The following is a 17231-nucleotide window of genomic DNA, read 5'->3' as shown; positions in this document are numbered from 1 at the left end:
AGCGTGGCCGCGGGAGGGGGCGCCCGAGCGCGCGGCGATGACGTCACGGGAGCGCGCGGCGGGGGGGGGGGCGTCGCTGCGCAGGCGCAGACGCAGGCGATCCTCGCTCGCCCGGCCCCGGGCCCCGCCCCGCCCCGCCCGCCCCCCCCCCGCGCTTGGGCCCGCGTTCCCCTGTGCTCGGACGCCCGCGACACTCGCCGGTGCATCCCCGCGCGGCCTGGCTCTGGGCCCGTGGACGCCAGGGTGCTCGGGGCGGGTGGAGGGACCTCGGGGACGCCGGGTGCGCGGCGCTGAGGTGGCGGCCGGTCCCTCTGCGCCCCCGCGAAGGCGCCCGACTCGCATGCCCTCTGCCTGGTCCCACGGGGTCCGACGCAGGCCGAGGGGATGCGGGGCGCGCGTGGGCGCGGGCGTGCACGGAGGCGTCGGAGCGCGCGGCGGCGGGAGGGATTTCGTCCTGGGGTCCTCCGCAGGGCAGGGGAGACTTCCGAGCCTTCCCCTGAGGCCGCGGGGCGTCCGCGCTCGCTCCTCCGGGGCCCGCGGGGCTGGAGGCCTTCCCAGCCTGACCCCAGCAGGAAGCGCGGAGGCCACTAGAGGGCGGCCCAGGATGGGGAGAGTGAGGCGGGGGCCTGGACGGGGCTGGCGCGGTGGGGCCCCTTGGGCCCCGTCCCCAGGAAGCCGGCAGGAGTCTGGGACTTTCGCATCTATCCGGCCCTGACGATGCCCGCGCCGGCTCAGAGAGAAACCCATCAGTGTAGGCGCCGGTGGTTGACGGTCGGCTTGGGCATGGGGTCCTGAACCTGCACCCCGGCTCTGAGTGGGAGAGCTGTGGCGTCCGCTCAGCCAAGCCCGGCCAGCTCAGCCGCCAGCCCCCTCTGCCTGGAGCCTGGGCCACCTTCCCACCAGCCCTTGTTTTCCCCAGAGGTCGGAAGCCAGGCAGGAAGACCCCCACGGGGCTATCTGTTGAGGCCCCAGGGAGGGAGGAAGCCCGTACCCGCCCTGAGGGCCAGACCCATGTTCCCCAGGCTAGACACAGGTGGCCACAGAGCAGGGGAGGAACCACACAGGTGCAGGGGCCTGACCCCAGCCCAAGTCTCAAGAGAGGCTGGAAGCCAGAGGCCTGAGGCCAGTCCAGGTGCTGATGCCTATGTGGTCTGGTTGGGGCCCTGCCAGGAGCAGCCCTGTCCAGTGATGGTGAGGCCGGAGGCCAGAAGGGGGTGCATTTTCAAGCCACACCTCCCCAGACCAGCCTCCCTTCCTCCCAACCTGTGCTGCTGTGGGATCCTTGTGGGCAACCATCACCCTTTCCCACCCCCACTCCTGGGAGGACAGGAGGATGGAGTTGGGTGGTGATGCCGGCTTCAAGAAGCAGCACTTAGTCGCTGGTCTGTGCTGCCAGGAGCCCAGGCCACTGGCCTTCCTGATCCTGCCAGTCGTCCCACCACCCAAACTTGTGCTGAGATCCTGTGCCCGGCACTGATGCCTGAGTGGGAAAGGATTCTAGGGCCAGATCCGTGCTGGCCTGGCGAGGAGGACTCTCTTGGAGCCACCCTGCTGCCCCGGGCTGTCTCTGCCGGAGCCTCCTTGCTCCTGCCCCCTTTGCAAGTGTCTGACCCGTATCCCGCTACTTCCGCCCGCCATCCGTCTGCCTCTCCGAGAGCTGTGCTCCCACGGTCTCCTCTCTGTCCTCAGCCACCGCCACGTCCCCCTTCCCCACATCCAGGTCAGCCATCAAGGGAATATGAACTCCTCCACGACCAGAAGCATGCCACACAGAACTAACTCAAATGACCCCTTCCCAGGACACCAACTCCCAGAGGACCCAGACCCAGACCTTTCAGCCCAAGGAATGGGATGATGTCAGGGGCTTCAGGTGGAGATGAAGACGACGTGGGCATTCCCAGGCCCAGACTCGTGCCTTGCCCACCCCTAGGAGACGGAGTTTCAGAAGCATACCTGGGCCAAGTCTAAAAATCAGATGGGGCTTTTATTGTGATGGTGGCAGGTCCACCAGCAGGTGCAAATGTGGGGTGCTGAGAGTGGCAACATAGGCCACCCCAAGCCACCTTCACCCCCTCCCCTGTTCTCAGCCAGTACAGAAGCCAAATGTGGCCCCAGCCCTAGACTTTAGCCTACGCAGAGTCCAAGGGAGGGGTGTCAGGGTCAGAAGTCACAGGGAGCCCAGTGACTGTCAAGGTGGCTGAGAGCAAGGCTAGGGTAGGGGTGGAAGCAGAGAAACGGCGGGGGGTGCAGCCCCAGGTGGCCCAAAGCAGCAGAGGGGCAAGGGCTGGCATTCACCAAGTCACCAGGTCCCTGGGGAGAACAGATGGTGCCTGGAGTCCTGCATGGTACAGGCGGAGGAGCCCTCGGGAGCTCTCAACGGCGGGCAGCACCCCAGGAGGAGTGGGACTCCTGCCCTGAGGCTGACCCCAGTTTTGGGGCTGCCAGATTCTGATGGGAGTGTCTTCCAGGAATGTCTTCCAGCCCCCAGTGGGCAGAGCCCAGGAGGGTCTGAGGGCATGCTGGGCATCAGTGGGATTTTGGTTGTGTCTGGGGTGAGCAGGGCCACCCGTGAGCAAAGGCTGAAGGGGTGGGGGCTGTGCTGCCACTTCTGCATATGCCCAGACCAAATTCCAGGAAAGCGGGACCAGCCGCTGGAAGGGGGTGAGCCCGGGAGCACCAGGAGATGCCCCGAGGGGCACAGACAGGAAAGATGCAGCTGCTGGCCCAGCCAGGAGCCCAGGGTCCCCCTATTTGCAGTACTCCTTCCGGAACCCTGGAAGCCAAGGGCGCCAACGGGTCGGCGTCTGTTCTCCACCCTCATCACAGTGGGAGACGCAGGGCAGACCCCCAGCAGGACTCCCCAGGGACTTCGGAGCCTGAGGTGGCAGGGGCCCTGGGCCTGACTGGTGTCTGCCCTTGGGGGTCCCGGATGAGGTGGAATGGGGATGGGCAGGGCTCTGAGATGGGCTGAGGTAGCCCACTCACCTTTGTCTAGGTCGATGTACTTGGCAGGGAGGGGGCTGTGGGCCAGCTCTGCCCTCTCCTTCAAGATGTTGTTTTTGTAATCTGTGGGAGGAGAGCAGGCTGAGGTACCCTCTCCCAGGATGCACTTCCCAGCCCAGGCCTGGGAGCCGCGCCAGGGCCTTGGTGTCCCAGCACCGCCTCACCTAGCTGGATGTCCTCACTCCTGTAAAGTGTCTGGTCCCCTGCAGCCACAGCGAACTCCGCCAAATTCACATCCTTCCTGGAGGGCGAGAGTGGGAGGAGGTTACAGCTGGGTGGGGTGGAGGGGGTCCTGGTCCCCAGGAGGGCTGGGAGGGGAGTACTCACCCCTTTGACTTTCCCGACTTCTGGTCCGAGTATTCGTAGCCTGGGAAGGAGACTCACATTGGGGGCAGTGCCGCCCCCTCCGCAGGTCCCCCAGCCCAGAGGACCGCCCTCCCGCCCACCTCAGTCTCCTGGGGCCGCTGGCTCTGCCGGGGCAGCCTCACCTCCGCGGCGCCTGCGGGCGGCCAGGAGGACGGTGACCAGCAGCAGGATGAAGAGCAGCAGCGTGGCCAGCACGTAGCCCAGCTGCTGGAAGAAGTGGGCTCGGCTCTCGGGGACGATGACGTTTATGACGTTGTGGCCGCGAGCCAGTGTGGGGTCTGCGGGGGGCGCAGGGTGGAAGCGGCGTCAGGCACCAGCAAGACCTGTGCCCCGACCCGGGCCACGGCCCCTGCTGGGCTCCGCGGGCCTCCGGCAAGGGATAGCGGGCGCAGGGCAACCCCAAGTGGGGTGGGCTCCCGCCTTCCCGGGTCCCGGGGCGGCCCGTCACCTGGACCTGGGGCGCCGCTGTGGCTGGAGCCGTTGCCCGGAGAGCCCCGGGGGGGCGGCTCCGCGTGGGGTTCGGCGACCGTCAGGTGGAAGACGCGGCGTTCGTGCAGGCCGCAGTAGTGGTGGTGCAGGTGGCAGGAGTAGGTGCCCTCGTCGGCGGCCTCCAGCGGCTCGATGCGCAGCGAGAAGTCACCGCGCTCAAAGGCGTCTGCGCCCACGGCCACGCGGTCGCGCAGGAAAAGGGGCCCGTAGGCGCGGCGCTCGCCCGACGCGTACAGGTCCAGCAGGCGGTCCGCGCGGTCGTGCGGGACCCCGGGCGGCTGCCGATCCCAGTGCACCACCTGCTGCGCCTCCTCCACGTGCCGGTCGGTCCACATGTGCCCGCGGTTCACGCAAGTCAGGAGCGCGGGCGCGCCGCGCGCCACCGCCAACACCTCCTTCTCGCCGTCCCAGTAGGCGGGGGTGGCCGGGGCTGCGGAGGGGGCGCGGTCAGCGGCGCGCGGGCCCAGGCGGGGGGCGGGGGACGGGGGACGGAGGACGGGGGGTGGGGGGGCGCACTCACGGCCGTCGGTGACCTCCAGGCGGACGGCCAGGCTCTCGTAGAGGTGGCAGTAGTGGTGGTGCAGATTGCAGGTGTACAGCCCCGCGTCCGTCTCCTCCACCGCTGCACACCCAGGAGGAAGCCGCGCGTGAGCCTCGCGGTGCCCTCGACCCCGCGGCCCCGGCCCCCCTGCCCCGACCCCGCGGCCCCGGCCCCCGCACCGCGGATGAGCAGCGAGAAGTTGCCGTCGTCGAAGGCTGAGGCCGAGAGCTCCAGGCGACCGCGGTCCCGCGCCTCGTACACGCGCTGCTCGCCCGCCGAGTACAAGTCCAGCAGGCGCCGCGCAGGGCCGCCCCCGGGGCCGCGCAGGTCCCAGTGGAGCACGCGCTGGCGGTCGTGCAGCCGGTCCTGGGTCCACACCATGCGCGGCTCAGCAAGCAGCGATCGCCCCGGCGCCTGGCCCAGTCACCGCGACCGGCATACCACCGGAGCTGCCAGCAGCGGCGGGCACTGAGGACCCCAGGGGAGGTTCAGTAGAGGGAATGGAGGGCCCTGTGGTGGGGGGAAGGTGAAATGGGAGGGGAGGGCACCTGGAGGGAGCCCTGGATGGAATGAAGGAATGGAACGGATGGGGAGGGAGGGAGCCAGTGGGGAGGGGTGGGGGGGTGGAGCCCTGGATGGAGGAGCCCCGGAGGTGGAGGGAGCCCTGGAGGGTGGACAAGGGCCCAGTGGGGAATGGGGGGGCCCCAGGCCCTGGGGAGGGAGTGGAATGGGACCCTGGAATGGAGCCTGTCATGGGTATAACCAAGAACCCATGTGGTGGAAGGGGAATGGAGGCCGAGGGGCCCTGATTGGGGGGAGTTCATGGGAGTGGTGGGGGACTCAGTGGTCCCTGAGGGCCCTGCCAGCACAGCCAAGTGGGGAGGGGAGGCCCTGAGGTCCCTGGTGGTGGAGGGGGCATCTGTGGGGGAGGGGTCGGCCCCAGGGCCCTGTGGGGGAGGGGGGTTAGTGAGGGAGGGAAGGGCTGAGGACCCCTCAGGGCAGGCCTGGCAAGACAGGAGGGCCTGAGGGGGAGGGGGATGGACAGCTGGGGCCAGGGTCACTTACCTGAGTGCAGAAGGACAGCAGAGCCTGGAATGAGCGGAGTGAGCTGTGAGGCCACCCACAGCCCCACCTGGCCCCGGGACCCCCACTTGGCCCCCATAGTCCCTCCTGTAGTCCCAGACAAAGTGGGTGCTGTGAGACCCACTTCGGTGCCGGGAGGGTGCCTCTCTACACAGCCCCGCATAGCCCTCCCTGCCACCCTGCTGGGCTGTGAACGGCACCTGCCCTTGGGGAGTGGGGAAGCCAGGGCATGGGTGTAGGCCAGGGCCAGGCCCCAAGCCAGCCGGTTCTGGGGTGTGTGTTTGTCACCGGGCCCACTCCACCTGGCTGCAGCCACGTCACCCAGAGCACCAACGAGGCTGGGTCTGTGGGATCCCCCACACTCCCTCCAGGGCTGTGCCCCAGCCCCCAAGGGTCCTTGGAGCCTCAGACGCTGGGGACCCCACACCACACCTAAGGCTCAGTGCAGCCCCTGCGGTGCTTCCACAGGGCAGAGGCCTGAAGGCTGAACGTGGGCCGTGACCCCGGCCGTCACCCCACAGGCCGGCGTTCCTGCTTGCAGGGAACTCTCAGCATTTTAAGCTGCCTCAGCATCCACTGAGTCTAGGCTGGACTTCCTCTGATTGGAAGCCGGGCTGTCACCTGGGACAGTTTCCAGTTCACATCCCCTTTCCTCGAGCTGATCCACCCAGACGCCCCCCCTACACGGTGTCCCCTGGTGACCCCCCATGTCCCCACGGACTCCACGCCCCACATGGAATGTGCAGCCACACCGCAGAGACCCCGTACAGTTAGCATGGCCCCACGGGGCTCGCGCCACTTGCCTTAAACCTACCAGTTAAAACTCCCTCGCCAGGCACAGTGGCTCACGCCTGTAATCCCACCACTTTGGGAGGCTGAGGCAGTTGGATCACCTGAGGTCAGGAGTTCACCACCAGCCTGGCCAACATGGTGAAACCCTGTCTCTACTAAAAATACAAAAATTAGCCAGGCATGGTGGTGGTGGGCACCTATAGTCACAGCTACTTGGGAGGTTGAGGCAAGAAAATCACTTGAACCTGGGACGTGGAGGTTGCAGTGAGACAAGATCACACCACTGCACTCCAGCCTCCTTGGCGAGAGAGAATCTCCGTCCAAAAAAAAATTCCTGAGGGAAACCTGTATGTAGAACGCCCTGGTCCCTGTAAAGGGTTGGCCTGGGGGTCCCTGTCTCTCTCCACTTTCCCTGGCCTCACAGCACTCTGTGCACCCCAGGGCCTGTGGGTGATCAAAACTGTGTTTCCATCCTGTGTCTCTTGATCACTGGGGGCTGCTCTCCCTCCCGTAGATCCTACATGAAAACTGCCCTAGAGATGTGGCTGAGAGCCTGGGAGCTTCCCAGAGGAATGTGCCTGGTCAGCAGGGCAGCCCAGGCCTGGGAGCGGAGGCTGGAACAGATCCCACAGTTCTCAGGTCCCCCCCATCACTGACCCACTCCCTAAACGGAGCCCCAGCAAGAGGGGGTGCAGGAAGGGCCCTGATGGAGACGCCACCCTGCCTGGGCCCCCAGCCCTCTCGGCCCTCTGGCCTCCAGCTCCCCAGCGAGGGGAGGCTGGCCAAGGTCTCACTGAAGACATCGCACCCTCCAGCAAGCAGCTGTCCCGAGATCCCCTAGACCCATCCTCTTCCCTGGTGGGGCCTTCCCACCCCTCCTGGCCCAAGCGCAGACGGGCGGTTTTGTCCGAAACGGACTCACGTAGCCCCACGTGCTGCCCCCTCCTCGCCTCCCGGGGCCCCACACTCACTCTGCAGAAGCGCAAGTTTCCACAGCAGGATTCGGGATGGCAGCGCCATGGCCCCCGCCCAGCCCAGGCTTTGTCCCACTCGGCTCTAAGTCTCTCTCCAGAAAAACAGCCCTACCCCCTTCCCCCTCCTTAGCACCCGCAGTGACATCACGGAGCCCTGGGCCTGTCTACAGTCTGGGGACCGCCCCCTCTGGCTCCTCCCGGGCCCCTTGGCCTCCCCCATCCTCGCTGGCCCGCTGGGGAGGGGCAGTGTGGGAGCAGAGGCCCAGCCCCTCACGGTCAGGCCTGGGGAGGGGGTAGTAACCCTACCCTTGGAGGGACAAGAAGGTCTGAGGGCGTGGGCGCCTGAGACCAGATGAGCGTGTCTCACAGCTGGGAGCCTTCCGGGCCTGTGGTGCGGGGTTGGGACTGTTGGGTGAGTGGCCCCTTGGCCCCACCTCTGGCCTCCCCCCACGTGAGACACCTCGGGGCAGGGTCTTCCCCTCAGCCTGTTCCAGGCCCCAGAAAGGCCTCCCAGCTCTGAGACCGCCCCCACCCACTGTGCACCCTGGTACCCTTCTTCAGACCAGATGGCCCTTCCAGCTCCAACCCTTGGCCGTGCGTGACCTTGGTTCCCGTCTCCTCTGGGGGGCACGGTGGGCTCTCTTAAGACAGGATGATGGATGCTGCGGGTCAGTAGTCCCCTTTATAACCTGGACAGTCAGCCGGGGGGGGGGGGCCCTGAGCACTGGGAGGCCTGGGGGTGAGCAGACCTCTCCTCTGCTGGCCCCATCCTCTGGGGCTGCCCACCTTTAAGGGCGCAGCCTGGTGTCCCTGAAACTAGGTGCCGGGTTACAGGGCTCCTGGAGGAAGGGGAGAGTGGGATCCCTACCACGGAAGGCACAAATTTGAAACTCTGGGAAAACTTAAAAAGTCACATAAACAAATGCGAAATAACAGAGCCTGCACTGTGTACCAAACCCAACTCCTTCTAATTAAGCAAACCTCAAGAAAAAAAAATCTGAACAACCACAACCACAAGAAACCCTCAGAGCATAGTTCAGCACGCCCACTTGGCGTGAGCTCTCCTTACAGGCCTCGGGGGCCCCAGGTTGGCGGGGCTTAACCCTGAACCCTGCTCTGGTCCCCAGGTCCTCAGACAGTGGGAAGCCCAGTCCAGATCAGAGTCTTGGTCTCAGGGCAAGGGGAGGGGCTCTGCTGCTGCAGTGAAAGGGTGTGAGGGGCAACGGGCAGGACTCGGACCAACATAAGGATGCAAGACCCGCACCCCGGCCCGCCGAGGTCCGACCGTTTCCTCAGCAGGGTCCTGGCCCGGGAGGCGCCTTTCCAAACCGGCTTCAGGGCTGAACACATCCCACCACCCCCACTCGCTCCCTGGGCCTTTCATTCTGGAAAAACAAGCCCCACCTGGCTGGCCTCGAGGCCTCTGCTGGCCTCTCCTCCTGTTTTTCCAACTGGTTTGCATTAGTGCTGGCAGCTGCCCGCCCGCCCTTGTCTGTCTCCATCACACACCCTGGGGCCTTGGCCTCTGCTGTCTCTGTCTCCTTCTCTGGCTTCTTCCGTCACTCTCCCCGGTCCCTCTGTCCCCGTGGAGGGAGGAGAACAGCAGTTTGATGGGGGGCAGGGTTGGCCCTTTGGTCTGGGAGGGCTGAGAGGGGCGCCTGGTCCACACTGCGGCCTCAGGCCAGGGTTCGCCACACTCTGCGGGGCCGTCCCTCTCCGGGCAGTGGTCTCCAGCCACACTTTCGGGAGCCCAGCCAGCTGAGATGCAGGCCAGAGGCTGTCGTCTGAGAGGGCCCTGACCTCTGACAGGACCACCTGGGGGCAGCTGACCCCCCCCCCCCGGGACCCTGGGCAAGGAGCAAAAGGCCGAAGAGGCCACCAGGCCCCTTCCCTGCCCCTCCCTGTCCGGCCCTCAGCAGGAAATAGCCACGGAGGAGAGCAGGCCCGGCAGTGACCAGGTCACCTGCTCTTCCCAGGGCCACTGACCTGTGCCCCTCCTGCCCCTTCCTGGGCCGGGACTGCGGAGCCTCTGCTCGCTGGGGGGGCGGGGTGGGGATTCTGCAGCGCCGTGGGCGTGTGACTTAATTCCCAGCCTGGCCTGGCGTTTTTCTCCCTCCAGGAAAGAGGACAAACCAGGACAAAACAAAGCCACTGGCATCACCGTGCTCTGGCTAAGCCCCCAGTCAAACCAGCGCCCTGGACCCTCCTCCGGGCCCCCCCTCCGGGGCTGGGGTGGAGCGAGAGGGGTCAGCTGGCCCTACTGCCTGCACTGAGGACCTGATCTTGGCTGCCATTCCTGGTGACTCGGACATTCCAGGCAGCCCGGCTCATCGGGAAGAAAAACCACAGGCGCTCAGAGCCACAAGCAGCACAGCCAAGCCCGTGTTCACTCCCATGAGCATGCGCACACAGACACACACACACACGGAGACACAGGGAGACACACGGAGACACACACAGAGACACGTGGAGACACGGGGACACACGGAGACACACAGGGAGAGACACGGAGACACACACGGAGACACACAGAGATAAATAGAGACACGGAGACACAGATACACGGAGATACACGGAGACACACGTGGAGACACACATGGAGACAGATACACGGAGACTCGTGGAGACACGGAGACACACAGAGATACACACGGAGACACACGTGGAGACACGGGGACACACGGAGACACACAGGGAGACACACAGAGACACACACAGAGATACACGGAGACACACACGGAGACACACAGGGGGAGACACAGGGAGACACGCGGAGACACACACGGAGACACACACACACGGAGACACAGAGATACACGGAGACACGGAGATACACGGAGACACGGAGATACACGGAGATACATGGAGACACGGAGACACACAGAGATACACGGAGACACACGTGGAGACACACACGGAGACACAGAGATGCACGGAGACACACACACGGGTCCACACACAGAAACAGACACACAGACACACACGGAAAGACACAGAGACATGGACCTGTGGCTGCGCAGTGGATCACTGATGGGTGAAGAGTCCCACTTCCCGTCGTTCCGAAGCGTTTGCTGAGCACCTCCTGGGCGCCAGGCTTGCTGGGCACTGGGGACTCAGCACAAAGCCGGGCGCCGGCCGTGGCCCTCTTGGACCCCAGCCTCCTGGACTATGCTGAGTGTGGTGGAGGGAATGAGACAGGGTGGGGTGCACCGAGGCTGGAGGGGTGAGGACGGACGGACCCAAGGGCGCAACCTCTGTGTCAGCAAATGCCAGGTGAGGCCTGAGGACGCGGCTTCCAGGCGCAGCCAGCAGCGGGGCTGCCGGGAGTGGTCTTGGGATGCCAGGGACCCTGTGTGTGTATGTTGGGGGGGGCCACTGCTGACACCAACACAGACAGGGTCAGGCTCCAGGACAAACCATATTCTCCGCCGCCACACCGGCCACGCACACTGGAAGCATTGGAGCGACTTCCCGGCGTGGGGCTGGGTCTCCTACCCAGGCCGATATTCTCCCCTCTAAGAGGAAGCACCACCAGCGTTCTTTCTCCTATGGCCTTTGGATTCTGAAAACTTTGGGGAGGGACGCGAGGCTCCTTCGCCAGGAACCCCTGCGGGCTAAGACGGTGTTGACCAATCACATCTGGTCACTCTCCTGGGAAAGTTACTTTTATGGAGACAGCCTGCCAAGGGGGTCTCAAAATATATTGAAGGTTTGGTTAGTTATGTATGATGACTAAATTTACAAATAAACTTGCTTATCAAAAACAAAAGAAAATTGGCCGGGCGCGGTGGCTCAAGCCTGTAATCCCAGCACTTTGGGAGGCCGAGACGGGCGGATCACGAGGTCAGGAGATCGAGACCATCCTGGCTAACACAATGAAACCCCGTCTCTACTAAAAATACAAAAAACTAGCCGGGCGTGGTGGCGGCGCCTGTAGTCCCAGCTACTTGGGAGGCTGAGGCAGGAGAATGGCGGGAACCCGGGAGGCGGAGCTTGCAGTGAGCCGAGATCCCGCCACTGCACTCCAGCCTGGGCGACAGAGCGAGACTCCGCCTCAAAAAAAAAAAAAAAAAAAAGAAAATGTGTTAATCCCTTATAGCCACTTCTGGCGACTGTTCCCGGCCACGTCCCTGGCTGACTGTTTTCCTGCTGATCCTGACCAGTGTCCCGGGCAGCCATCGCCGGCATGTGTGTTGGTCCCTCCTCCTGCGGCCCCGGGGAGGCAGGGCTGTCTGTGGATCCCAGATCCCTTGTGGGAAGGCCCGGAAGAGGAGAGCCGCCCTCCACCACCACCGTCTCCTCCTCCTGGACAACAGAGACAGACCACTACTGAGACGGACTGAAGGATAATTGTTGCACTGAGGCATTGTGATTCAAAACTACAGACAAGAAGATTTGAAAATACAGAAACATTTCTTTTTTTTTTTTTTTTTGAGACGGAATCTCGCTCTGTCGCCCAGGCTGGAGTGCAGTGGCCGGATCTCAGCTCACTGCAAGCTCCGCCTCCCGGGTTCACGCCATTCTCCTGCCTCAGCCTCCCGAGTAGCTGGGACTACAGGCGCCCGCCACCTCGCCCAGCTAGTTTTTTTGTGTTTTTTAGTAGAGACGGGGTTTCACTGTGTTAGCCAGGATGGTCTCGATCTCCTGACCTCGTGATCCACCCGTCTTGGCCTCCCAAAATGCTGGGATTACAGGCTTGAGCCACCGTGCCCGGCCTATTACAGAAACATTTCACAAACCATCTGCCTCCTCTCGAGTAGTATCTGGCTTGTTCTAAACATGCAAATGCAGTGAGACCGGCTGCCTGGTACACACACATCGCCCCAGAATCACAACCTTAGGCCCCAGGGCCACCTTCTGTAATTTTTTTTCTTTTTTTAAGCCACAGAATCTAAGCCAGGAAAGGTGGCTTACGCCTGTAATCCCAGCACTTTGGGAGGCTGAGGTGGGCAGATCACCTGAGGTCAGGAGTTCAAGACGGTCCTGGTCAACATAGTGAAACCCTGTCTCTACTAAAAATACAAAAAATTAGCCAGGCGTGGTGGTGGGCGCCTGTAATCCCAGCTACTTGGGAGGCTGAGGCAAGAGAATTACTTGAACCCGGGAGGTGGAGGTTGCAGTGAGTCGAGATCATGCCATTGCACTCCAGCCTGGGAAACAGAGTGAGACTCCGTCTCAAAAAAATAAAAAATAAAAAGGAGTGAAACCCCGTCTCTACTAAAAATACAAAAATTAGCTGGGCGTGGTGACGGGCACCTGTAGTCCCAGCTACTCTGGAAGATGAGGCAGAAGAACTGCTTGAACCTGGGAGGCGGAGGTTGCAGTGAGCTGAGATTGTGCCATTGCACTCCAGCCTGGGCCACAGAGCGAGACTCCATCTCAAAAACACTAAACAAAACAAAAGGACAGGGTCTCACCGTGTCGCCCAGGCTGAAGGGCAGTGGTGCAATGCAAACATCTTGGCTCACTGCAGACTCCAATCCCTGGCCACAAGCGATCCTCGGCCTCTCAAAGCAATGGGATTACAGGAGATTCATCAATTTTTTCTTTTGGGAGACAGAGTTTTGCTCTTTGCCTGGCTGGAGAGCAGTGGCATGATCCTCAGCTCACTGCAACCTCTGGCCTCCAGCTCTCGTTTATTCGCCTGCTTCAGCCTCCGAGGCTGCTGGGATTAGCAGGCGCAGAGCCACCAGGGCCTGGTTTTTTTTTTTTTTGAGACGGAGTCTGTTTCAGCCACTCCAGGCTGGAGTGTGGCAGGCAATCTCAGCCTCACTGCAGCCTGCCTCCTGAGCTCATACATTCTCCTGCCTCAGCCTCCTGAGTAGCTGGGACCACAGGCTCACCACCATGCCTGGCTAATTTTTTGTATTTTTTAATAGAGACGGGTTTCACCAAGTGTCAGCCAGGATGGTCTCGACCCCGACCTTAGATCCGGGCTCTGCCTCGCCTTCCCAGTGCTGGGACAGCAGGTGTGAGCCACCACAAGCTGTTTTTTTTTTTCTTTTTTGAGATGAAGTCTCGCCTGTCACCCAGGCTGGAGTGCAGTGATCACATCTTGACTCACTGCACTGCCCCTGGCTCAAGCACTGCCTCAGCCTCCAGAGTAGCTGGGATTGCAGGCATGCACCACCACACCTGGCTAATTTTTGTATTTTTGGTAGAGACAGGGTTTCATCACGTTGGTCAGGCTGATCTCGAACTCCTGACCTTGCAATCCCCCTCAGCCTCCCAAAGTGCTGGGATTACAGGAGTGAGCCACTGCGCCCATCAAATTTTTGTATTTTTAGTACAGACGGGGTTTCACCGTGTTGGCCAGGCTGGTCTCGAACTGCTGACCTTGTGATCCACCCACCTCGGCCTCCCAAAGTTCTGGGATTAGAAGTGTGAGCCACCGCGCCTGGCCTCATCAATTTTAAAATCAGGAACAAAGAACCCTGAGTTTGCTGCCAGAGTTACCTGGCAGGTAACTGGTGCCTCCACCTGCAAGGCCAAACTCCACCTACGGGATTCTGCATCCAGCTCCGTTCTCGGCTGGGCGCTTCGTCGGGCAGCTGTCACACCAGCCTCAGGCGAGGGCCAAGCCACGGCTTCCACGTGGGACGCACATCCTGACTTCTCCCTCCTCACCAAGGGAGGTCGGCTGTCACATGTGACATTTCCAGCATGGTTATAATTACAGATTTGATGTATGCATTATGATAGAAAAATTGGCCAGGCACGGTGGCTCCCTCCTATAATCCCAGCACTTCGGGAGGTGGAGGCACGAGGCTCGCTTAAGCCCAGGATTTGGAGGCCAGCCGGGACAATATAGCAAGACCCAGTCAAAAATTAAAAAATAGGGCCAGGATCACCCCTGTAATCACAGCATTTTGGGAGGCCGAGGTGGGGGGGATCACCTGAGGTCAGGAGTTCGAGACCAGTCTGGCCAACATGGTGAAACCCCATCTCGACTAAAAATACAAAAATTAGGCCGGGCGCGGTGGCTCAAGCCTGTAATCCCAGCACTTTAGGAGTCACGGGCGGATCACGCACACGTCAGGAGATCGAGACCATCCTGGCTAACACGGTGAAACCCCGCCTCTACTAAAAATACAAAAAACTTAGCCGGGCGCATGGGCGGCTCGCAGTCCCAGCTACTGAGGCCAGGCAGGAGAATGGCGTGAACTCCGGGAGGCGGAGCTTGCAGTGAGCTGAGATCCGCCACTGCACTCCAGCCTGGTGATGAGACTGGCCTCCCCAAAAAAAAAAAATACAAAATTAGCCAGGGAGGAAAGGCACACGGCTGTAATCCCAGCCACTCAGGAAGACTGAGGCAGGATAATCGCTGAACCTGGGAGGGCGGAGGTTGCAGTGAGCCGAGATCACACCACTGCATCTCCAGCCTAGTGCATGTGATGACTCACGTCAAAAAAAAAAAAAAAAAGACCAGGGCGGGTGGCTCACACCTGTAATCCCAGCACTTTGAGGCTGAGTGGTGGATTACCTGAGGTGAAAAGTTCGAGACCAGCCTGACCAACATGGAGAAATCCCGTCTCTACTAAAAGTACAAAAGTTAGCCAGGCATGGTGGTGCATGTCTGTAACCCACGCCTGGGAGGCTGAGGCAGGAGAATCACTTGAACCTGGGAGGGGGTGGAGGTTGAGGTGAGCCAAGACGTGGCATTGCACCCAGCCTGGGCAACAAGTGAGTGAAACTCCATCTCAAAACAAAAAATAAAAAAAATGCACAAGGCTGGGCACGGTGGTTTCCATGCCTGTAATCCCACCTCACTTTGGGAGGCTGAGGTGGCAGATCACCCGAGATCGGGAGTTCGAGACCAGCCTGACCAACATGGAGAAACCCTGTCTCTACTGTTAGCTGAGGCTGTGATGGTGTGCGCCTGTAATCCCAGCTACTCAGGAAGGCTGAGGCAGGAGAATCGCTCGAACCCGGGAGGCGGAGGTTGTAGTGAGCCAACATTGTGCCATTGCACTACAGCCTGGGTAACAAGAGCGAAACTCCATCTCAAAAAATAAATAAATAAAAATAAAAAATTAGCTGGGCATGGCGGCGCACGCCTGTAGTCCCAGCTACTCTCGAGGCTGAGGCAGGAGAATTGGCTGAACCCGGGAGGCGGAGCTTGCAGTGAGCTGAGAATGCACCATCGCACTCCAGTCTGGGCGACAGAGCAAGACTTCGTCTAAAAAAAATAAAAAATAAAGGGCCGGGCGCGGTGGCTCAAGCTTATAATCCCAGCACTTTGGGAGGCCGAGACGGGCGGATCACAATGTCAGGAGATCTAGACCATCCTGGCTAACACGGTGAAACCCCGTCTCTACTAAAAAAATGCAAAAAACTAGCCAGGCGAGGTGGCAGCGCCTGTAGTCCCAGCTACTCAGGAGGCTGAGGCAGGAGAATGGCGTGAACCCGGGAGGCGGAGCTTGCAGTGAGCTGAGATCCGGCCACTGCACTCCAGCCTGGGCGACAGAGCAAGACTCTGTCTCAAAAAAAAATAAAAAATAAAAAAATAAAAAATAAAAAAATAAAAAATAAAAAATAAAAATAAAAATTAGGCCAGGTGGCCAGGCATGGTGGCTCATGCCTGTAATCCCAGGTCAGGAGGTCAAGACCTTCCTGGCTAACACGGTGAAACCCCGTCTCTACTAAGAAATACAAAAAACTAGCCGGGCGAGGTGGCGGGCGCCTGTAGTCTCAGCTACTCGGGAGGCTGAGGCGGGAGAATGGCGTGAACCCGGGAGGCGGAGCTTGCAGTGAGCCGAGATCAGGCCACTGCACTCCAGCCTGGGAGCACAGCGAGACTCCGTCTCAAAAAATAAATAAATAAATAAATAAATAAATAAATTAGCTGGGCATGGTGGCGCATATCTGTAGTCCCAGCTACTCGGGAGGCTGAGGCAGGAGAATCGTTTGAACTCGGGAGGCGGAGGTTGTGGTAAGCCGAGATCGTGCCACTACACTCCAGCCTGGGCAACAGAGCCAGACTCCATTTCAAAAAAAACAAAAAAAAGAATACTTCATTGCAGCCTGTGGCTCTTGCCTAATTGAGGGTTGAGGGAAAACAAGTTTGTTTGTTTGTCATGCTCACTAGTTCTCAATCGGAACAGTTTCTCCAGGCCAGCATCTGCGGGGAATGCGCTCACAGGTCATCTGCTTCTGGTGCAAGGGAGCCCCAGGCCCTGATTCGGTCTCCTGGGGCTGACTGGCAAGTGCTGGCGTGGTCACACGCCGCTGATCCAGTGTCCTGCGGCACTGACAGTCAGAAATCCCAGATACGCCCCTGGGTACTGAGGCCCATTGCTATCTGCAGTTTGTTGGAGGGGCCTTAGGTCAGCGAAAGAGAAAGTAGATGCCACCCTTGCTGGCAATGCTGGTCAGCTCCGGATAACACAGTCAGCAACAGTGGAAGGTGAGGGAGCAGAAAGATTCTCCTTTTGTTTTTTTGATTGTTTCTTTGGTTTAGACGGAGGCTCGCTCGGTCGCCCAGGCTGGAGTGCAGTGGCACAATCTCGGCTCACTGCAACTTCCACCTCCCAGGCTCAAGCGATTCTCCTGCCTCAGTCTCCCCAGTAGTTGAGTAGCAGGGATTACAGGCGTGCACCACCACATCTGGCTTATATACATATATATGTATATGTGTGTATATATGTGTATGTATATGTGTATATATGTGTGTGTGTGTATATACATATTTTTTGAGATGAAGTCTCGCTCTGTCACCCAGGCCAAAATGCAGTGGTGCGATCTTGGCTCATTGCAACATTAGCCTTTTGGTTTCAAGCGATTCTCCTGCCTCAGCCTCCTGAGTAGCTGGGATTACAGGCACCTGCCACCAAGCCCAGCTAATTTTGTATCTTTAGTAGAGATGGGGTTTACCATGCTGGTCAGGCTGGTCTTGAACTCCTGACTTCGTGATCCGCCCACCTCAGCCTCCCAAAGTGCTGGGATCACAGGCGTGAGCCACCACGCCCGGCCTCTATTAAACA

At 60.6% G+C, this 17231-nt stretch overlaps 1 protein-coding gene across 1 annotated transcript; it reads right to left on the bottom strand.

Moving 5' to 3' along the window:
• Positions 1 to 1963: 1963 nt before the first annotated feature.
• Positions 1964 to 7373, bottom strand: MXRA8 (matrix remodeling associated 8). Its single transcript, XM_003890959.5, is given in 11 exon segments — positions 1964 to 2773; positions 2986 to 3066; positions 3168 to 3244; positions 3331 to 3370; positions 3492 to 3647; positions 3818 to 4288; positions 4379 to 4480; positions 4579 to 4790; positions 4792 to 4876; positions 5465 to 5488; positions 7246 to 7373. Coding segments are annotated over 11 exon segments (1323 nt in total). The 5' UTR covers positions 7295 to 7373; the 3' UTR covers positions 1964 to 2747.
• Between the last annotated feature and the right edge of the window lie 9858 nt (positions 7374 to 17231).

The sequence above is a fragment of the Papio anubis genome, chromosome 1 (genome assembly GCF_008728515.1).
Source record: "Papio anubis isolate 15944 chromosome 1, Panubis1.0, whole genome shotgun sequence".
Classification (NCBI taxonomy): Eukaryota; Metazoa; Chordata; class Mammalia; order Primates; family Cercopithecidae; genus Papio; species Papio anubis.
The sequence above is the reverse complement of the archived record's forward strand: the minus strand, read 5'-3'. Positions and strand labels throughout refer to the sequence as shown.